General features: G+C 33.8%; 2 protein-coding genes and 1 long non-coding RNA gene across 5 annotated transcripts; 2 read left to right on the top strand and 1 right to left on the bottom strand.

Annotated features, from left to right (window-relative positions):
- Window positions 1–2,767: 2,767 nt before the first annotated feature.
- On the top strand, window positions 2,768–6,441 carry LOC117910604 (60S ribosomal protein L6-1-like). The gene is made up of 4 exons (XM_034824703.1): window positions 2,768–3,098; window positions 3,265–3,371; window positions 5,782–5,960; window positions 6,068–6,441. The coding sequence occupies exons 1-4, from the start codon at window positions 2,845–2,847 to the stop codon at window positions 6,221–6,223; spliced, it is 696 nt and encodes a 231-aa protein (XP_034680594.1). The 5' UTR covers window positions 2,768–2,844; the 3' UTR covers window positions 6,224–6,441.
- A 625-nt stretch (window positions 6,442–7,066) lies between these two features.
- LOC117910603 (FT-interacting protein 1-like) lies at window positions 7,067–10,267 on the bottom strand. The gene is given in 3 exon segments (XM_034824702.1): window positions 7,067–8,080; window positions 8,083–9,849; window positions 9,917–10,267. Coding segments are annotated over 2 exon segments (2,382 nt in total). The 5' UTR covers window positions 9,593–9,849; window positions 9,917–10,267; the 3' UTR covers window positions 7,067–7,208.
- A 3,404-nt stretch (window positions 10,268–13,671) lies between these two features.
- On the top strand, window positions 13,672–20,687 carry LOC117910605. Of its 3 annotated transcripts, none has more exons than XR_004650710.1 (3): window positions 13,672–14,792; window positions 15,153–19,392; window positions 20,474–20,687. It is a non-coding gene; the product is annotated as an uncharacterized LOC117910605 (long non-coding RNA). The 3 variants fall into 3 exon arrangements; XR_004650711.1 differs by lacking the exon at window positions 13,672–14,792 and having other exon boundaries at window positions 15,007–17,689; window positions 17,798–19,392; window positions 20,474–20,685; XR_004650709.1 differs by lacking the exon at window positions 13,672–14,792 and having other exon boundaries at window positions 15,007–19,392.
- The last annotated feature ends 2,208 nt before the right edge of the window (window positions 20,688–22,895 follow it).

Here is a 22,895-nt window from a genome sequence, read left to right as displayed (position 1 = left end):
GCCCGAAATTGACCAATTGATGTGAATTATTTACACGTAGATGGAGAAACAAATAAAATAAAATGTAGAAAAAAAGAAGAAGGGGGTAGGTGATACACGCATAGATATGTTTGTATAAAATGGTTGAATGTATAAAGTCTAGAGTTTTTTTAAAAAATGAAAAAGTGATTGGTCTGTTTCACCATATTTTTTGAAATTTTTTTTTAAAAACCATTTTTTTATTTAAAAATAAATAAGTTTAAGAAAACATAATTAAACAAAATGTATTTTTATTTTATTTTTAAAAACTAATAAAAATAATTTTTACTTATTTTTTAAAAAATATTTTCTATTTTATTTTATTTAAAAAAAAAACAACGATCAAACAATATTATAAATTTTAAAAATAATTTTTTATTTTTAAAAGTGGAAAACTGTATTTAAAAACATAAAACTATATTTAAAGCGCATGGTCAAATGGACTCTAAGTTAATTACCGACAAAAAAAAAAACAAAACACAAATTATATATAATACAATATATGATAGAGAAATTTCAATATTTTCCTAGAAAATTAATGGGGAGATGGGAGTGGTGATAGTCATATACACACGTGACATAGGTGTTGATTGTAGCTGGAAAAACCTAACACTAGTCTTTTTCTATAGAGGCAAGGTTTAAATAGTCTAAGAAAAGCTTTGAATTTTTCTATCACCTTTCATTAGCATTTGATTGACTATTTTATTTTTTACTTTTTTCATCACGCTATATAGTTTATTTGCTTTGAGTTTTTTTTTTTTTTTTTCTTTTTTAATAGCTCTATTAAGATCCAATAGCTTGGACGACTAAAGGAAAAATAATAGAGTGGTAGAGGTTGACATTTCATGTTAGGTAAGACGGTTGGGTTTTGGTACATTAAGCTCCTAAATTATGGATAAAATAATCATTCATTATTTAAGAAATGATAACTTAACAGAAGCTGTGATATCAGTAAAACACAGACTTATAGGGTCCATACAAGTTTAGTTACTCTATTTAATTCATACCAGAGGTTGTGTGATTGTTGCCTTGTGGAAACAAAGATCATATTCTCAAGTATGCAACAAAGAGATCAAAGACAAATATTGGGTTGGGCCCAGGGCCTCTTAGACAGGATGTTACCTCTTGCTTGGCCCGGCCCAATTATGAAGCATACCATACTGAGTCGTTTGGGGTTGCCACGATATTGGGCCAGATTGGCCTGATACACCATCCATCCCCCTGAAAGGTCCAGGCCCTAACTTAAGTTGGGCCTCGACTCTTGTTTAGGATTTTTCCATGATGCGGCTGGTGGTAGGGTATCGAGAAACAATCTTTCGTTACGTTGAGAAGGTAGGTTGGATGGATTACCCCATTCCGATGTTCCTTTTATGGGAAAAGGAATTTCTTATATGCGACTTAGATTAAGGTCGGGATGGGGTGAGACAAGGCAGCTAGACCTAATCCTTATTTTCACCTTGTCTTGCTTTAGATTTGTTGTACTGTTTCAGGTGAAGTTAGGTGGTTTGAGTCGAGTCCTTGGTGTATTGATCTTTTTTTGTTCTTTAATAAGTTTAAAATGAAAGATAAAATATAAAAAATAAAATAAAAAACCACAAATTAAATTTATTAGCAACTAAATTTATGCAAAACCTAATATATCATTCAAAGAGAAGTGGTAGAAACAATACCATTGATGACCATGATATCCATGTCGATCATTAGCGGCTATGATGTTGATGTTGATCATAAAGGGTTGCGGCATAAACGACCATAACTTTATACTAAAGTTGCATTTAGTGTGAGTTATATTATCTTCATATGATTTCTTTTAGGGGATGAGATTTTTGATGCCAGTATCGTTGTCGTAGTTTCCTATGATGAGAACTTTCATTTTCCTTGTATTAAAAATGATATTTTTATAATATTTAATTTTTGTAACTTTTGAATGTTGCAATTAGAAATTTCTAAATTTTTAAAAAGGTAATGATATAATCTGACATTTATGAGTTAACGACGGAGAAAACGAAGATAAATACAATTAAAAAAAATGTTATAATGAGATTTAGGGTTATAAAGATGACAAAGTGTCATGGATTGTTACAAAATGTCAAACCAATTAAACTTTAAGTTTCAAAAAAATTTTACTGTTCAACCTATCCAGGATTAGGAAATTTTGGGTTCCAAAAAAATTTCACTACCTAACTTATCAAAAATTTCAAACCTACTCATAATCAGGTTACTATGGAAATTTTCAAGTTATTGAAATTGGTAATATTGAGAAGTAATATTGAGTGAAATGTTGAGATTTCCATTAATGAGATGTTAATTTCATAGCTATAATAACTGGGCCAATAATTGACAATTAGCTCATTTTAATAGTGAAGTCAAAATATTTTGGAAAAGGGAAAAAGTATATTTAATAATTAATAATAATATTTTTAATTATTAAAATAAGATGACTCATTTACATCAACCCTAGGTTCACAAACACTTCTCCAAATTGTCAATGAATTTAGCCCCAGCCCAATGGGCTTTCTTTGAGCAAACCAAATGGGTGGGCTGAGTCCATGGACAATGACTAAACGATAAGGAGACCAAGGGCGTCAATGATATTTCAGAAACTCAAAATATTTTGATATATACACTACACATATATATATATATCAGGGGTGTGATTGATATTTTAGAAAGCTCAAAGAGTGCAATCGACATTTTTAGAACTCTCGTTGGATATTTTTCATATCTGTCCTTCCTCTTAAGGCGTCTAGGGTTTACAAAACGCCTCTCTTAGATTCTCCTTAACAGTGCCGTAGTTGCTGAGACAGAGGCTTGAGAGTCGCAGCGATGGCACCAAGGAAAACCCCAAGAACAAGCCGAAACCCGGATCTGATTCGCGGCGTCGGCAAGTTCTCTAGATCGAAAATGTACCACAAGCGTGGTCTCTGGGCCATCAAGGCTAAAAACGGCGGTGTTTTCCCTTGCCACGAGAAGAAGCCGGTGGCTCCAGCTCCATTGGAGAAGCTTCCAAAGTTCTACCCGGCCGATGACGTCAAGAAGCCATTGATCAATAAGCACAAAGCCAAGCCGACCAAACTCAGGTTCTATTTATGATGTTTTTTTTTTTTTTTTTTTTTTTTTTTCTTGTTTTCAGATCTTTCGATTATTTTCTCGAAATATGTTTTTGTGGTTTTGGTTTTGTTTGTTTCCTTTTTTCTTTTTTTTTTGACTTTGATTTTGTGTTTATGTTTTTTTGGTGAATATTAGGGCAAGTATTACTCCTGGAACGGTGTTGATTATCTTGGCTGGGAGGTTTAAAGGGAAGAGAGTTGTTTTTCTGAAACAGCTCTCATCCGGGTTGCTTCTGATTACCGGTAAGGTGTTTTTTTTTTCCCCAATGTTTTAGGCCAATTATGATTGAATTGGAAATGATTTTGAATATTTGAAATGTGCCTTATATATATATATTTTGCTTTTATTTTGATGGTATGTAGTATGATTTTTTCGTTTGGTGTTGTTCTTTATAGTGTTGAAAATGGAACACGGGTACAATGAACCAGATGTCTGAATTTGGTTTTGGATTAATTGAAAGAATGTAAATTAAGTGTCATTTGTTTTAGTGCAAAGGATTCATGTTGTACCGAAATCATTTCCACTATCAGCGCCGTGCCTTCACGGCAAAAAAAGACTGTTATTTCCGGGGAAAAAGAAGAACATAACGGATGGTCCTGAAAATAATGTCCTGTGAACTATTTGGCTGTGGGTTAGAGAAACAAATTGTTACAAAAGGTGTATGGAGATTTTATAGAAAATGATTTTTGTCAAAATAATCTGAAAATGAGTTATTATGCCTGTTACTAAGGCATCATGTGGTCACACTTGCTTTGTGAAATTCAATGGACAAGTATAAGCCGAAGTGTTCAATGACATATTTTATTTAGATGATGTCAGAGTCTGGCTTCAGTACAATCCTTTTAAGAAGCTGGTTTAGGGTGATACTGTGATAGATTTTTATTTATTTTTGAAATGTTCTGCCCATTATCTGATTTTTACTGGACACTCTAAATGGCTGACGTGGTTAGGATTAATGGGAAATTGATGGTAATTTTGTTTTAAAATTGAGGAAGGCATGAGGGCTCACCCAGCAGTAGATGATTCTTATAATTTCCTCTGGTATCCCCAGCAATGCCCCAAAATTTGAGTTAATTGTTTAGCATGTTTAATTTTGTGTGTCACATGTTGGTTCTGCTGACATATCTGTTTTTGGGAAAGGCTACTAGGATAATCCTTCAAGAGAGTTCTTGCATGCTGTTCGAAAAATTGAAATTTATCATGTGTCTGTTGATATTTATGCCAAATCATGATGAGGGGCTCAGCATTTTAGTTCATTTTAAAGTTTCAGACTAAAATTGGTGGAAGTGGTGCATGTCTACTGCCTTTATAGCTTTCACATTCTTTTATCTTCAAATTTTTGCAGTTTTGCTGGCATGACAGGATAATCGTTGTTTGTGTGCGCTCTCAATTTGCTGTACATTTCAATCTTAAATGCACTTATTGACATTATAATTTGTCCAAAACACTGTCATAGTTTTAAAAGGTGCGGCATACCTAAGACGCAAAAGTCTCTTATAGCGTAGGTGCAAGGCGGAACACAAGGTGTGCGTCTCAATAAAGTGAAACTTGACCTAGGATGCATATCAATTTTATAAAATATGATCCAAAATTTAATCCAATCAATAGGAAATTTGAGATTCCAAACATTTGAAAGAAGCATTCAACAAAAAAGTAATCCTATTATATAAATTTCAATATGCAACTTGAAATTTCAAGTTTAAAAAGGAAAAGTAGAGTAATGAGGTGCACCTCTTCAATAAGCCGCATGCCTTGGCAAGCAAGGCACCATAACTAGGAAGTAATTGTGCCTTGGGTCTAGGCGCACTTAGCTATGTACTGTGTTCATCTTTGTAAAGAGCCCAATCCAAACAACAATGCTGACCATTCATATACAACTGACTTGCTGACATGCTACTTTGTCTAGAACACTATCATGCAGAATAAAAGAAATTTAATGATGCTCCTTGAAGTTTTGAAATACGGATATTCATTTGTTGTCATAGAAAGCAAACACTCTTGAAGAGGTCACTGTCTTTGCAGATTTTATACCCTTTCAAGTCTTTATTAATAATCTTGGAGAGTCCTCTTGGGAAAGTACTCTCTGTTATTAGCAAACTAAAATTAGCTAGATGAGCCTTGTTGTGCCCATGGTATAAAACCAACATGTACTGCTAGTTATAATAATATTTTTTGGCGTGTCTTATATGATTGGTGTGTGTAGATATATACACATATTCCACCAATTCTTTAATTCTTTTGAAGACACTCTGGATCACTCATTTACAATTTTTGTTGACATAAATATACTTCATGTTATGTGCTATAATGTTTATGAATGACCTCTGTGATACAGGAAGTTAACAACTTTCATTTTTAGAGAAAGAATAGTTGTGGAAGAGGAGGGTTTGCAATATATAATGCTCTCTAATTTGAGTTTTTCCTTGCTTTTGCAGTGGAATTTTGTTCTGGTTGTCCCTTTATAGAAGAAAATTTCTAGCAAAACCTTCTGATATATTTGCCTTGTGAAAAAACATGCTTACTGTATGGATGTATTAGTAATAATTTTGACTGGTGTCATTGCGTGTTACCCTCTTCAACCTGTAGGCTTTGCTCTCATCCCGTTTGGTTTTATATCAATTTCTTTAATGCTGATTTTTTGAGTCATAACAGGGCCATTCAAGATTAATGGTGTTCCTCTAAGGCGTGTAAATCAAGCTTATGTGATTGCAACTTCCACAAAGGTTGACATTTCCAAGGTCAATGTGGAGAAGTTTGATGACAAGTACTTTGCCAAGGAAGTACAAAAGAAGAAGAAGGGAGAGGGAGAGTTTTTTGAGGCAGAGAAGGAGGTGAGTCTTATGCTTTGTTCACATATATTTATCTCCACTGGAAGATTTATAGTTTTCTTTGGCTTGTTGAACCCAATTTTGATTTTCTACCTCCTGACAAACTGTAGGAAAAGAAGGATCTCCCGCAGGAGAAGAAAGATGACCAGAAGGCTGTTGATGCTTCATTGATTGCATCCATTGAGGGAGTTCCCGAGTTGAAGGTATACCTGGCTGCAAGATTTTCTCTCAAGTCAGGCATGAAACCTCATGAGCTTGTCTTCTAAAGGAACTTCTCAGTTATTAGGATACATGCTCTGCTCTGGAATTTGTTTGATTTAGAGTATCAGGGATTGTATTTCAGATTTTGTTCGGCAGAACCCAAATTTTGTGGTAATCCTAGTTTGCATATCCGTGACTGTATTTCAGATTTTACTGGGCTGGACCCCCAAATTTTGTGTTACTAGTTTTCAGTTATGTGAGGAATTTATCTTTTTCCATTTTAGCTGTCTCATGATTCAATTGTCAAATGGTGTTATTACACCTTATCTTGCATTTTGTTTAACAATTCCAAACAGTGGGACAAAGCAGTGGTCCTACTTCAATGGTGGTATGGCATATTAATTTGCCCAACATCTTCACTTTCCTACTGGAAATTCCAGATCCAATTCGGAACTTAAAGTACCCAGCTTGTCTGTCATACTACACCTACATTGCAGCCTGAGAAATGTGTTTTCTATTGGGTCTGGTTGATCTTCTACACTTTTAAGTGCTATTCTTGGAGCGATCTACCCTTTCCTCATCTGTAGGGTTCTATAACCCTTATTTGGATGTATTCTATACCTTTCCTTCATCAAATAGTAAAAGGAAAGAGAGGGCAGTTGAAGATGTTACATTTCAACCCAACCGACAAAACTTCGCCATCCAGCATTTTTGTGGAGACTGTTAATTTGTTCAGGTCTTTGGCATTTTCAGCATTTCTATCTACATGGAAGACATTTCTTCCATTCTCATCATGTGTATATACATACACTCACATACATGCCTAAGTTCTGCAATGTTCCCCTTCATTTAATTGCATCCTCTTTTTTATGTTAGGTTTGGAGGAAAGAAATGTCACACAAGGGAACTTAAGATCTGAGTTGATTCTTGCCCTTTTTCTATTGAACAAACAAAAGAACAGACATGTTATGGTAACACAGTGAAAGGATGAGGTACAAAATTAGAATTGACGTTAAAACAGTGAGAAACAGCTTGGTTGTGTTCCATTTTTCAGAGCATGCTATCACTGCGAGCAGGCAGCCTCCTGAAGAAATTGCTGGGAACAGAAGGCATTTTGCTTCGAAACCTTGGATGCCGCAGCCAAAACAGGCCTGCTACCAAAGCCAATATTTTAAAGGGTGTCACATAAAGAACCACAGCTGCAATGAGGCAGAAAACTATGTAGAGGCTCGTAGCTCTTGGGTCTCTCCAGCTGAGCAAGGACTGAAATCTCTCCCCCTGTGTTGCCATGTCTCCCACCACAGTTTGAATCCTTCCAGCCACACTTCTAAGCCTGTCATATCTCATCATCACTACATCTTGAGGCTTAGACGTAGGGAAAGTGTCAAACTCTTCATCTAGTTCATCTCGGTGAACTGCTTCTGCCCATGAAAGCTTAGTATCCATGTGTGGAGGATGCCTCGGCCTGAACCGGTAGTTCCATATCCCGATTAGAAACATGTAAAGGAAGATGGTTGGGAGTATCAATTCTGGGTAGCAGATCAATATGAAAAACAGGACGTGAACTAGAACTGAAGTGACGGGGTTCTTCCATTGACAGACTTCACCAAGCCACCTGCTCATAGAGATCATACCAGAAAACAGAGACACAATTCTGAAGAAGTTAGCTTTGCTTCTTCTCATGCTCCACATGTGGGAATCCACATCCAGCATGTACTCCACAACCTCTTTCCGTAACGGTGGCTCAGCGCGGCCAAGTCTCGCTGCCACAATGCTCATGGCCTGGTATCTCAAGCTATCTAGTTGGTTCACAGTGAAAGGATGTAGATAATGCATCTTTGGCAGTAAGGGGTGTCCATAGAGATATATCATGTTTGCCAGAGAAAGGCAAGTGAATCGAACAGCTAGTTGGAGTTCCCCATCTTCTTCACACCAGATGGGTGTAGAACAAGAAGCGGGTAAGCATGTGTATATATCCGATCCGTTTCTAGGGTTGATAGACGAATTCTCACCTTTCCAATCCTCGAGTCTTTTCCAGCTCCGCCGCCACCACCGGGTTTCTCATTCCCACCCAAGTGGCAGTTATCAAAAACTCCCAGTGTTATCACTGTACAAGGGTCATAGACTTCCCATGTGTATTGCTCATTCCATTTTGGAGTGGAGCTCTCGAGTATTGTTCTTGTTCTTACCCATTTCTGCCCATACTTAGCTACACAATAAGCATCTGTGGTTCCTCGGCCATCCCTGGTCTTCATTGGGAGAAGCCCTTGTGCACTTAAGATGCCCACTTCCAGGATCCCAATTGGCTGCTTCCATAGCTGCCGAGCTGTGGGCCGTTGGTCGCTTATGTACATGGTTGATTCATCAAGTACATGATAAGCTCCCTCAAGGCAGACTCTGAGATGAACCCTGCTTGAGAACTTAAGCTCATGCCTCTTGTCTCCCTCTAAAGCTCCGAATCCAAATTTTTCAAGGTTGAACCATCGAGAATGAACCGGCCGATGATCCATGCGCCGCTCAAAGATGTTGAGTGGCAAGCTTATCCTGCCCATAAGTTCATCTTTTGAAGGGCCCATCTTATTTTCAATTGTCATTACCAACATTTCTTCAAAAGGCTCGGCTGCTACAAAGAGTAGATCTTCGTTCCAGAATGGGCTGGTGGTTCGGGTTGGGCATGTCTTGGTTTTAAGTACCTGGTTTCCAACTTGAGCCTTCACAAAAACCTGTGGTAGTTGGCTTTTGTCCTGTGATTCTACGTCTTGAGCTTCAATCACATTGACCCTGAGATACCAGAGCTTTGGTGATACATAAACTTTTGATCGGATATTGAAAACACCCTCTCCATGTACTGTAGCTGCATCTGAATGCCATGCCTCTGGAAAAGCTTCATCAGCTTGGGTTCCCATCCAAACTGCAAGCATGACCTCCCCTTTCACCTTGCTGTCCCCACGCCTATCCTCTAATCTGTACCACTGAGGTGCCAGCGGGCTATCTGGTGGAACTCTGGTTGGAACTTCGTTCATGTCAAACACCACCTTCCCAAGATAATCATCTCTCGACACCATATCTCTTTCTCTGACATAAACCTCAAGAACTGAAGATTGAATCTTGTCTTTAGAGAATGCGAAGACCTGGTGCCATTCGGGGTTTGTTTTCTTCTCAAAGTGCATTGTTTTTCCTTTATAATTCCCCAGCTTCACTTCTACATATGGGTCACAGCCTCCAGTTACAGCGTTTGTGGGAAGATCTTTGGCTTTTACCACTCGTACATACAGATAATACATCTGTTCAACAAGATCGTAAGTGCTTGTAACTCTGTCGCTGCTGATCCACCCGCCTCCACCACGTACTCCTCCATGCGGCCATCGCTCCCCGAGCTGGGGGTGTGTGTCCTTCAACTTATAGTCCTCTTGGTGGTTGGAAGAGGCTTGCATGTTTTTGAGATTGAAGGAACCTCTTCTGGGCGTCAAACAAAATTCCTGCTTCTGTATGAATGTTCAATTGTAACGGCTTCTGCTTCTACAGCTTCGTTGATCGCCTCCTGTGTCTTTAGCAGAAGTGGTCGGGATGGTAGACATATGTTTCAGCCACTGGAACTCTAGCAGTTGAAGTACCAGTTGCTGCTGCTGCAAGTTAGGACACCGAGCATAGCTGCTTGGGCAGCTGAAGTCTTGGAAGTAGCTAGTTTAATCTGAGGAAGATTGGTATCATCAGTAAAAATAGGAAGAGAGAGAGAGATCGTTTCAAGCCAATCTCACCTTATACCCAGCAGAGCAAAACCCTCTGTTCTGATTGTATGATCCATAAACCACACCTTTACTCTATCTGAGCCATGAATTCTTATCTTTCCTGCAAAGGTTGGACGGGAGAATGATTTCTCCTCATCACATGCAGTTCTCGATCTCTCTGTTCTTGAGAATTTGATCCTTGGGTATAAAACTGTGAGTATCTCTGATTTTTCAAATTTTTTTTCCTTCAAAAATTGCTGTCAGCATCCACCTCCCCCAGCTTCATAAAATCTCTCCTGTTGCTTTCTTGAGAAACACAAAGCTCTTACCTGTAACAGAGGTGGCAAAATTCTGAAATAGAAAAATACATGGAGAATATATGAGCCTTTTAAGTGAGAAGCCATAGTGTGTTGTCACTGAAAAGTGGGCTGGGCTGGAGGCTTGGTAGTGGAAGTATTTGCTTCCTCTAGACGCATTGAACTGAGCCGGGACATTAGTATTAGTGGGAAAGCATAGGAAAAAGCAAGTGGGTTAGGTCATTAAATTCCACATTTTTGCAAAAGATGATTGATGCCCCACTCTGGATGACAAAGATAGGCTTTCTTGGATTTTGAAACTGGGTGATGATCTATGGCATGTTGGCTTTCCTAGATTCTTTCCTACTTTACTGGCTTTCTTGCCTTGTCAAACCCTGCATTGCTCTATTCTCATTCCCTCAAAATCTTCAGTGAAGAACTAATATAGCATTTGAAGCTGGGAGTATTCCAATTTTATTGATCTGCATACCCCCCTTGTTGGATTTTGTTTTCTTTTTGTTTTTGCTTTCTTTATTCAGCACCACAGCCAACGTGAAGAAAGCACCTGGGTGGCCCAAGGTGGACTCTCTTCTCTTTTCTTTTCTTCTCTCTGTTTATTTTCTCTCAGCAGCAGAGCAAAGCAAATGTGAGGAGAAGCATGTGAAACAGAAAAAAGAAATTGAAAAAGCTAAAGCAATCCAGTGTATGACTTAAAGAAAAGCAAAAGCAAAATAGAAAAGCTTAAGGGCATGCAGCCTTGCACATAATTCATAAAGATGCTTTTGTCCATTATTCTCCATCTTTATTCTCCTTTATTACAAATTTCCTATTGTCATTACTCCTTCACCCAAATTTAAATTCTCTCCTTTAGATGCTTATTCCCTCTTGCATTATAGATTGAAGTAGGTGGTGGAGTCCCTCCCATGTATAACTTGATCATTTTGTCGTTGAATTATTGAAAATATGGATCAAATCTGTTTGAATAGATGGTTATATATCCAGCAACTTGATGCTTGCAACACCTCTTTCTTCAATTTATTGGATTCTCTTTCAGTAGCTGTTTCTTAATGGCCAAGTTCCTTTATTTTTTTTGGGGTAGGGAGGAGCATCTTTGGCTTTTTAGAATACTGTTAATACTGGTGGTTAAAAAGATCCAATGGCTTTCAGTGAGGGTATTGAAACACAACCCACAGAGAATCTTAGCCATGAAAAGATGTCTGCATGAGCAGTATAGTTAAACAAAACCATGATTAGATTCATAATTCATTGGTCAGAAGTTCACAAAAATTTGCTTAATCTTCAGAGTTGTAAAGGCAGATATCTGTGTATCAATTGCTGAATCATTTGAGGTGATTAGAGATCATATGATTATATGATATACCCTTTTCTTTTCAAGCTTTGTTTGTCAGTCTAAAGTTCATTTTGGAAGACTGCAGATATGAGGGTTGTGGAGAAGATGACTTCACTCATACCAAAACCAGCCATGTAAGGTCCGACATTTCTATCTCGAGTAAGGCTTTACATATCTTTCGCTTTAAATGGAGGAATTTTTACTTCTAAAATTTCCTTTTGATTAAGTTGAGGCCAGGATGAATCAGCTTTTGCAAAAAGTTTATTGATTGATATTAAATGGATCCGAGAGATTTCCGAATTTAAAATTTGTCTACGTACTAATTATGTTCTCTTTTCTAAATAAAACCTTCGTCTCCGTGTATTAGCCTCACTCAATGCTCCTAACTCTTAATGGACTGGCTATAATTTAGAAGTTTAGAGTGCGTTTGGAAGTAATTCTAAAAAAGGTTTCTAGCATTTTTAACACTTGAATGATAAAAATTTTCAAGTATTAGAAATATTAAAAGCATTTCTTAAAATCATTACCGAACGGGCTATAAGTCCCTTGATTCATTATCAAATATGCAATCCATGTCAAATCCACTCGGAGGTTCCAATTAGAATTCCAACCCAGGACAAATAAAAAGCCTTCAATGGTTGTTTGTTTTTACCACTTAATTTCAAATACAACTTAATACTAAATAATGTTTAATATAATTAAGTATTAAATTATTTGTTTTTTTTAATATTTTATTTTTATTAAGTATTAACTGTAAATAAAAACCGTTAAGTTCATCTTAATTATGATAATTTATTTTTATCATTCAAAACACGGAATATTTTAACTTTTTTATTTAGTTAAAAATAATTTAAGAAATAAGTAATAAGCCAATAAAAAGTAAAAAAAAAAAACTATCTGAATTTTCAAATAAATAAAATAATTATTTGAAAAATGTAAAATATAAAAACATATCAATTCCTATTATGAAAAAAAATTGATTTTTAAGATAAAATTTTAGATTAATTTCGTTCAAATTATTATGAAAAAAAATCTATTGTTATACCAAAATTTAATTTCTTTTATTGCTTAATTTATATAAATTTATAATTTATAAAAATTATATATTTTTTTGAGAAAGAATTGATATGACATATTTTCTAAATAGCGAATATGCAATAAATTATGATGTTATTAAAAGAATAGGAAATCTTTTGCAATTGGTTTAAATATTTACCTTTTTTTCCAAAATGATGATATGTAACCACTTTTCAGATTTATGATTTTGAAATTTGTTATAGTTATTTTATTTTTCAAACTATATTATCTTTTACTATTTATAATTTGTCTTAATCTTGAATTTTATGTTAAAAATTAATTTATATTAATTTATATATATATATATATATATTAATTTTAAAGTTTATTTAATAAAATTAATTTAAAATAAAAATAAAAATATAATATTTTCATTTTAAATTTAATTTTAAAAATAATTTAATATGTAAAGAAATTGTTTATGGTAACATTGTTAAAATCTTGTTTGTTAAAAGTGTTTTTGATAGAAGTTATTTCTTTAAGTAATCCTTTTATTCAACTTAGGCAGATTGGTTAAGTTGCTGACTAACCCAAGTTTACCTAATCCGAACTAAACTTAACTTAAGTTAAGTTAATTTGGTCTCTAATTTGAGCTACTTAACTTAAGCTCAATCCAATGTCATTTTTTTAAATTCAATTCAACTCAGGTTGATCGAGTTAAACTCGAGTTGATTGGGTTGGACTACAGTCCTTTAGGTTGTAAGAGTCAAAATTCATTTTTCAAAAAAACTTTTTTTTCTATATATTTATATAAAAATTTAAATAATAATTAATATAAAATTTTAAGATAACAATAAAAAAAATAAAAATTAGCTCATATGTATATATTTTTAAAATAAAAATATATATAATATAATTATAATTTGATATTTTTATTTAAAATTAAAAAAAATTATTGATAATAAAATAATATAGATATTATAAAAATATAAAATCCTAACGCCTATACTCCTCATTCAACACCCATCAAAAAGGAAAACTCCAACTCCCCAATCCATCATCTTTCATCCTTTAAAATCCTTAAAGAACCTATCATCCTCTCACTTTTCTTGACAAACTCCATCATCTTTCATCCTTTAAAATCTTTAAAAGAACCTATCATCCTAAACTCTCAACCTATTATCCTCTCACTTTTCTTGACAAATTTCTTGTATCATGACCTTGTTTCCGCAGAAACGTCTTTCCTCTCACCTTTCTTGACAAATTTAGACACATATAATTTTTTCCCGTCAAGCAACTTATCAAGCATTAATAGCAGCAGCTTTCTTCCACCACCTTGCAAGAGAGTATATTGCCAAACTTGCAGAAAATGTCTTGAAGGGAAAAATTATATGTGTCCAAATGTGTAAGTGAATAATCTGGGTGAAGATTTGACAGAGGATACAATTCGAGGTAAGCTCTCTGAGTTTGGAAAAGTTGGCATTGATGTTATCATGAAGGATGGCAATGGGAAATCCAGAGGGTTTAGTTTTGTGTACTTTGAGTTGCCAGATGAGGCTAAGAAGGCTGTGGAGGCCTCACTGGTGCAATCCTAAGGTGAAAGAAGTCGTTTCTTGGAAGGGCTCAGAAAAAAGCTGAAAGGTAGGATCTTCCAAAACATGAAAATTGCAAGAATCTGTATGCGAAGAATCTTTGATGACGAGGAATAAAATCGGGAAGCAGAGAATATTTTCCAAGAAACATGGAAGCTTCTTGGAATCTTCGCATACACGTCATCATCAATTTTCCAAGAATATTTTTTCCTCACACACAGGGTGGCGTGGGGCGCGTGGTGGTCCTGGCCTGATTATCTGGCTCACTACTACGGGGGCTTTGGGCTCCGATTGGGCTGAAATTGTAAAGCCCAACGATCGACTATAAAAACTAAAGAGTGAGTTTTTTTTATTGTTTTGCTTTTTGATGAGTGTTGGGGTTTTCCTTTTTGATGGGTGTTGAATGAAGAGTACAGGCATTAGGTTTTTTTGTGTTTGAGGATGATGGGTGAAGGCGGTTTTTAGGGTTTTGTACGATCTTATTCCATATTAAAATAAAGATGATAGACGAAGACGGTAGAATTTTTCTGTTAGGGTTTCTCGACGTTGGGTGAGGACGATAGGATTTTCTATAGGAATTTTTTGGGCATGCTTTAGGATTTTTCAGGAATGGATCGGGCTTGACGCAAGGAAAGGGTTCATGATGGTTGGTGACAAATGTTCTTTGATTTGTCTGTAATTTGTAAAAAAATTAAAATTTTCAAGTTATGTGTTTGTGATTTGTTAAATTTTTTTGAGATATTTGGGCAATGTCTGAGTTTTATTTCTGATATTCGTTTTTGTCTTCACTGGCAGCTATCTGATTACAATCTGTTTGAACTCGTTGTTAGTGACAAATGTTCTTTGATTTGTTGGTAATTTGTACAGAAATTAATATATTTGGTTATGTGTTTGTGATTTGTTAAAAAATTTAGGGATATTTGGGCAATGCCTGAGTTTTATTTGTGTGTACTTTTACAGTTTCGTCTAAATAAATTGGTGTCATAGATTGGCTACATTGTTACTTTCAGGCACATTTGACACAGTAGAACCCTCCTTTTATAGAAAGTCGGGAGGAGGTTAACAGCAATTGTTGAGAAATATCAGGGAACTGATGATCATCCATCCCAACGAAGTCCTATGCAAACCCTGTATTTCATAATGAACCCTTTATTAGTGATTTGGGTATTAACATCTGCAGCTTGGTCTATTACTCTCAATGATCCGAGTTTGATTAGCATGGTGGGATAAGTTTATTTGGAATGCTAACAGGAGTTGTTTTTTTGGGCTTCCAATTGATGTTGTTTTTGCAGGAAGTGATATGATGTATTATGCAGAATGTGATAAGATTAAGAGTTACATATAATGATGAGTTTCGTTGTTACCTTTTTTTCTTCTTTTTCCTCAATATGGAGCATTTTGTCCCTTGTATGAGTGCTTTTTGTCGGATATCATAAAGCCTAATCAAGGGACATTTGATTTTTAGAATTCTTTCTTTCATAAAAGAATGGCATAGAGATACTGATTTTTTAAATCATCTCTTCCTTTTAAAGAATAAAATGGAATTGTATTTGAATGCTTTTTTTCGGATATCGTAAAGCCTAATCAAGGGACATTTGATTCTTGGAATTATTTCTTTCATAAAAGAATGACATTATAGATACTGATTTTTTAAATCATCTCTTCCCTTTGAAGAACAAAATGGAATTTAAGTTTTTTTGTATTTGAACTTAATTTTTTTTATTTGAAAGATTGATTTGAGAAGTGTTCATTTACAATAGCTTGTATTTGAACAAAGTGACATTATAGATACTCATTTGAAATAAGAATAAGTGGAGTTATGTGGTAACAAATTCTTATTTATTTATTTTCTATTGAATATCATGTTTTTGGGGCTGTTACATTTATGTCTCTGAGCACTCTTCTTTATGACATGGACATCAATTTGCCTCAACTCAATTTTTTTGATTTCTGGTTTCATAAGAAAGGGTCAGAGTGAGGACATTACATTAAAATAGGTCAGTTTTTTTAATTCTTATTTTATTTTGTTAATTTTTAAATCAAAACATGGCTAATCTAGTTGTCTAGCTCACAAATTGAAGAGCTTTTACTATTCTTTGGGTTACCAATGTTTGATTTGTGAAAACCTTAACTATGAGGTTTTTGGAAATAAGTAAATAAATAACTTGTCTATGAAGAGCTTTTTTTTTTCTCTCACTTTCCTTTGGATTACCAAGGTTTGGTTTGTGAAGATTTTGTCTATGAAGTTTTTGTAAATAAATAAGTAAAAATGTATGTGGGGTTTGCACTATGGTTTATAAGTAAAAAGTGGTATCTTGCCCGGGAATTGTATATTGACTTGGTCATGTGCCATTTGTATTTTAGGCAGCTTGTGTTTTGTTCAAGAATTCTTTGATTAATTTGTTATGTTATTATTGCTTCCTTTTCCCACTAATGATCATCCATCCCAATAAAAAATATGTGTGAATAATTTTTTGCTGAGGAGTTGTGGTTCCTACAATAATGAGTTATATTATGAGGTTGGGTTCAATGAGGTTGTGGGCAGTCTTAAAATGCAACTGTATTTTTATTTTGCTTTGATTGAGCTTGGTCTGTTGACCTGAAACTCAATTTTCTATTGTAGCTTGGTGACTTACTCTGTAGGGAATAAAAATGTTGAACAAGGTTCCCACCAGGATTCCTCTTATGTAAACTATGCCCATGAATTAATATTCAAATTGACCACAAAAGAAGGGGGAAAAAAGAAGCACTAATGCACAATGGTAGAGCCAGCTATTCTACTGTTATCCACTACATTAGGATTTTGGTTAGATTTGCATGTTGTGCAAGGATGTCCGTCATTTTTAATCAATAGACATGTTTCAGATACAGAAAAAGAAAAACCCTCCTAGTTTATGTAAGGATGGTGGGATAGGATTGTTTAGGGTGCTAACAAAACTGTTTGTTTTTTGACTTATTGTTTTTGTGATTTTTCTAAGAAATAGTATGATGGGGGGCCATGGGGTTTAATAAGTTCAGAGCTACAGAATATAAAATAAGTGTGTTTTTTCTTTTTCTTATTTTGCCTTAAATGTGAATTTGGCGATTGATTTAATCAGTGTTTGTTTTCAACAGCCTTAATGTGGGAATATTTCTCTCATTTTTTATTAAGATGTCATAATACTAAATAGGAGAGATGAATTTATTTAGTCCTAAGAAAGGATCTTGTTATTTTGTTACAGAGTTTTTCAGGAAACTGGCATTTGAATTATGTTTTTTGGGTTCAATTTCTTTGTATGAGACCTTGTCTACTTGTGAGTCTTTAAAGAGTGCAGAATTTGAATATATCAACAGCCATGATTCTTTTGCAGTTAATTCTATCGAGAGGAAGATAGGTACCAGTCTCCCAAGTTTGAGAGCATGTGGAAATAACCGGTTTCTTCTTCTAACAAATTTCTAACTTTTCTAACCCACTTCATTTGGCAGCTGGATGGGCTTTCTCCTTGGCTGTTTTGTTTGATAGTAGGCATGTTTATTATACAAATTTATTTCTTTCATTAAACTCATGGTAATTAAAATGTTGTCCATGACATCTTGCTTATCTTTTTGTGGCTGCAAATATTAGAATATATTATTGTGGCCTTACTAATTTAGTTTCTGTAATTTTTATATCAAGGAATATCTACAAGGGAGATCTTGCGGTGGAAACAATTTACAAGATTGTGAAGGTTGATAACAATTTCTTGGATCCACGGTTTGTGCAACCATTGATTGTGATATCTACCATCACTTGCATGCATACAAATGTTAAGACACCTCTTTTGCATTTTAAATGTATGTGCTATTTTGTTCCCATACATTGTTCACTGCATCAGTATTGCTAGGCAAACACGTGTCCTAACTTATTAATTATTCAGTACATCAATATTGCTAGGGAAACACATATCGAAACTAATTCATTTCTCGTGGACTTGCGGTTTCCTATAAAATCACCCTTCAGAATTTTCGAACTGACCCAGCTATTAAAAGCTTTGTTGCTTTCATAGGTTCGGGTGGAAAAACAACCTCATATGTGCTTTGCAAAATTTGATTACTAGAGAGGCAAGGCTAGAAAGTTTGCATTCGTCTATAATCTTTGACTCCACAAATGGATGAAATGCATTATATAGACTCTCTACTCCACTGAGTTCTACAAAACTTGACCATGTAGAAGGTAGGTAAAACCAACAGAAGCAGCTAAACTATCCCAAGTGCCTAGAGAAGACCAACTGAGGTGTGCCATACAATGAATCCAACTGATCCTTGGGGTATTAGGCATAATGTTTGAATTATCTGCTGATTTCTAACTTATCAATGCCATTAAAAAGTTATCTTCCATTTCCATCTGCTTAAAGGTATGTGTAATTACTACTCTACTATCATTTGCTGCTTCAACATTTACTCCTATTTTTAAGTGGACTCAGTGTTGCTAAATTTGAGCTTTCAAACATCTTTAAACACCTTTACACTCCTTCATAAACCATAATTCTGCTTTTTTATTTGTCATTACTTAACCAATGCTTCAAATTACATGCTTACCTTGCTTTGCTTCACAAATTTGTTATCTTCAACTTTGTTTTTGGACTAAAATTACCAACCTAATCTAGCCATGCTAACACCACTAAGAATTATGTTTTTGAATTATGCAACCTAAGCCGTCATGATAAGGAACTTGCCTGCAGCCATCCTAAGATAGAATATTTAATTGAATTGAACATATAAAAACTATTCCATTCCTACAACACTATTTAAAACCCTACCAAAATATGATGAGATACTCATTATTGACTAGCAAATAGAATATAATTAAGAAATATGCACTAGTATATGCATGCATGTACCTGTGTACATTGTACTAAAAATAATCTAGATTTTGTGTGCCTATATATATATGGAGCATTTGAAAAGACAATAAATAGATTGCTTGTATGGTGTACTTACATTTGTATAAAGGATTTGCTTATTTTAGAGTGTGAAAATGCTCATGAAGCTCTGCTAAAATTGCAGCATCTGCATTCCATATCTTGGTTCAATTTTCTTGCATTTTCTTTCTCCATGACTTCTTTGTTGTTGCAATGCTATTGTTTGCCTGCTACTGGCCATCTGGTAAAGCCAAACGCGGTTCATTTCGCATGAAACTTTAGAAGAATATTCCATTCGATTTTACATGGGGAACATCGTTATGGAGTGGGATTTTGAATCCAAGCATTGGATTTTTGCATTTTGGTAAAGGTAATTCATTCTCAAAATTTTCATTTAATATTTTTCTTTTTTGTAGATGTTAAAACTAGATCCACTTATGTAATATTTTGTTAATCTTTTTTGATGCATATATGAATTTTTGGTATTGATTTTAGTGGATGAAATGTTGGAGAAAAATGTAGTAATTAATAGTTGATGACATAGTTTATATGAATTAAAGGGAGATATTTGTGTGAAATATTGGAATTATTTGGATTCTCTTTGAAGATGAAATTAAATTTAGGACGATTATTTAGATATACACTAGTGTTCAAACAATGAAAATTATTTACAGAAAACGAAATAGTGATAGTTTAAATTGTAAAATTTCAAGTTTATTCTATGTATAAATTATGAAAAAGTTTGGGTGTTACATGTTTAAAATGTTCTTTTTATATTATTAAATTTTATTAGTTTAAAATGTTCTTTTTATATTATTAAATTTTATTATTTTAGTTGGGATTGAATAATGGTAGTATATTATATTGCCGTATTCATTTTGCATCCACGATTGTGTGTAAGGAAAAAAATGGTTGAATGAATTAAAAATGAGAAAAAAAAAACCCGAAAGATGGAAAAAAAAGAAATGAAATAACTTCAAAGGGTGAATTAAAAAGCAAGTTAGACCTTTGGCGTGAAAGATAAATTTATCCTACAAAGACTTCAAATGAGAAAAGTATTTGAGTACAAATGCATATCCTTTGATGATGCATTGTTTTGATTGCGTGTAAACATTTGCATTTAGAAGATGAATTTGTATCAATTAATTGAATGACATTAATGGAATGTTTGCATGTATTATTAGAGAATAAAATGATTTATTTGTTTTATAAAAAAGTAAAAAATATTTGCTATGGTATATGTGATTGTATAAAAAAAAAAAATGTGAAAATCTAGATTAATTTAATTTTGGATGGTTGAGTTTTATTTGATGTAATATAATGTAAATGAATTATTATATTTTGACATGGGATTGTATGGTATTGACCTAAAATTTTGAACTCTTTTGGGTGCAAGACGCCTTACTGTTGGACATGGAAATGCACATTCATTTTTCTCCTAAAATTTTTAGGTGCAAATTTATGAAGAACCACTTGAAGATCAAGAGAAGTTCTAGAGCAATTGTTTTTATTTTATATTAATTTTTTTTCCCGACGTATGTTAATTCAAGTTATATGGATTATTGTAACTTAAAAATACTTTATCATAGAAATTATGATAAAAAATTGTATAAACAGCTTAGGTTGTAGGATGATTAATAAATTTATTATGCTTTTACTTGTGTACATGGTTGGTTTGAAAAAAAAAAATTTACAAATCGTGGTTTAATAAATTCATTTGAGATTATTTTTATTTTTTATAAAAAAATCCATATAGTTAATTCTAGTTTAATAAATTCATTTGAAATTATCGTTCATTTTATTCTTTAAAAAAATCGGATTATGAGATTAAGTGTCAACTTAGCAACTTTGAGTCAAACCTTTGATCTAGGTCATGGGTCTGGTTTTGGGCTGGCCGGTATTCAAACTGACACTACAGGCATGAAATCGGCTTGAAAATTAACCATGCAGACAAGTTCCTTCATCAAATCTAAATGCTACACCTTGCGAAATCCTCAAGCTTTACCCATGGAAGCTCCAGCCCTTCATCTTATAGCCGCTTACAGGCCCATAAAAACACCACTACAGACCCACACGATCACTCTTCACCCAAGCCTAGCAAGCTAGCCTTCCACACCGTCCACAAAGCTGAAATTAAGTACCCCCTCCCTGTCCCGTGTTCCACAGTCATCAGCCCATATCGGATCGGGCCCAGCTTGCATCTCTTCCGCCATGAACGTGATAGCCTCCACCCCCCTTCTCCTCCAATACGCCGCAGAAAGGACCGATTCATGCTCCCACCACGAGGCCATAATTCATAAGCCGTCGAAAACTGATCTCCACTCTCAGTATACTCTTCTCACGCATTGTGCTCATAAGAGAGTGGTGGAGTTTTGGGTTGATCACGTTTGCAAATAACTGCAGTAACTCTGGTTGTGACTTGTGAGGAATAAATGATATGTTTGATTGCATGGGCTCAAGAATAAATTTCATTTTTTGGTCTAAGAACAAGATATAATTAATTGTATGTGTGAAGCTTCAAAATATAAATACATATCTGGTCTGAGCTTTAAGACAATAAAATATTTATTTAAAGTGGCAGCCCATGCTAACTTTGGAGGTTAAAACATGTATGTAAATGTTAAGTTTCAAGGAGTTAAAATATGCATGCACGAAAATTTGTTGTGCACGGTGTTAAGGATTCATTTGGCAATGACTCTAGGAAACGTTTGATAAAATTTAGGAAACACTTTTAAAAATTTAAATGATCACTTATAATAATAAAAAATCATCACTTATAATAATGAAAAATCATTTATAATTTTTTTATTGAAAAACATTTAGAGCTTGTTCGACAGTGATGGTAGGAAACGTTTTAGCCCTTCTAACATTTAAAAAATAAATTTAATTTTTTAATAATGTTTTCTATAATCACTACCAAATGCATTCTTAGAGTCCGCTTGATAATGATTCTAAAAAATGCTTTTAATCTTTTTAATAATTTAATTTTTTTTATCATTTAAGTATTAGAAATGTTAAAAATGTTTTCTATAATCACTCCAAAAAGAAATCTTATTATGTGATTTTTTAAAAAACACTTTTAAAGAAAACGTTTTACCTAAAAACACTTTGAATAAAAAATATTATTAATTGCACTTTAAGAGGGTATTTGACAATGATTCTAAAATGCGCTTTTAACATTTTTAATACTTGAAAAAAAAATGTTTTAAGTGATAAAAATAGTAGAAGCGTTTTCTAAAATTACTATCAAATGGATTCTAAGAGTACATTTGAAAATGATTCTAAAAAACGTTTTTAGCATTTCTAACACTTGAATTATACAAATTTTCAAGTATTATAAATATTAAAAGCGCTTCATAGAATGACTACCAAATGAACTCTAAGAGTGTGTTTGGTAATGATTTTATGAAACGTTTCTAATATTTGTAATACTTGAATGATAAAGATGTTCAAATATTAGAAAAGTTAAAAACGCTTCCTCAAATTAGTATCAAACAAACTCTAAGAGTGTGTTTGATAGTGATTTTGAGAAATATTTTGTCTTTTTAATACTTAAAAAAAATTATTTTTTCGGTATTAAAAATGTTAAAAACACTTCTCAAAATCACTACCAAACGCACTTTAAGAATGCGTTTGAAAATGATTCTAGAAAGCATTTCTAGCATTTTTAATACTTAAATAATAAAAAATTTAAAATATTAGAAATATTAAAAGCATTTTCTATAATCACCACCAAATGGGTTCTAAAAGTGCGTTTGATAGTGATTTTATAAAATGTTTTTAACATTTCTAATACTTGAATGATTCAAAATTTTAAATATTAAAAAGGTCTGAAACACTTCTTAATATCATTGTCAAACTAAAAGTACGTTT

This window comes from Vitis riparia, unplaced genomic scaffold, assembly GCF_004353265.1.
Source record: "Vitis riparia cultivar Riparia Gloire de Montpellier isolate 1030 unplaced genomic scaffold, EGFV_Vit.rip_1.0 scaffold785_pilon_pilon, whole genome shotgun sequence".
Taxonomy (NCBI): Eukaryota; Viridiplantae; Streptophyta; class Magnoliopsida; order Vitales; family Vitaceae; genus Vitis; species Vitis riparia.
This window is presented reverse-complemented; position numbering and strand designations above follow the sequence as displayed.

Bases quoted from the DNA above. Each gene is read 5' to 3' on its own strand.
- LOC117910604 (XM_034824703.1), top strand. From the start codon at position 2,845: ATGGCACCAAGGAAAACCCCAAGAACAAGCCGAAACCCGGATCTGATT. The intron at 3,372-5,781 runs GTAAGGTGTTTT...GAGTCATAACAG, and splicing joins CGGGTTGCTTCTGATTACCG to GGCCATTCAAGATTAATGGT. The intron at 5,961-6,067 runs GTGAGTCTTATG...GACAAACTGTAG, and splicing joins TTTTTGAGGCAGAGAAGGAG to GAAAAGAAGGATCTCCCGCA.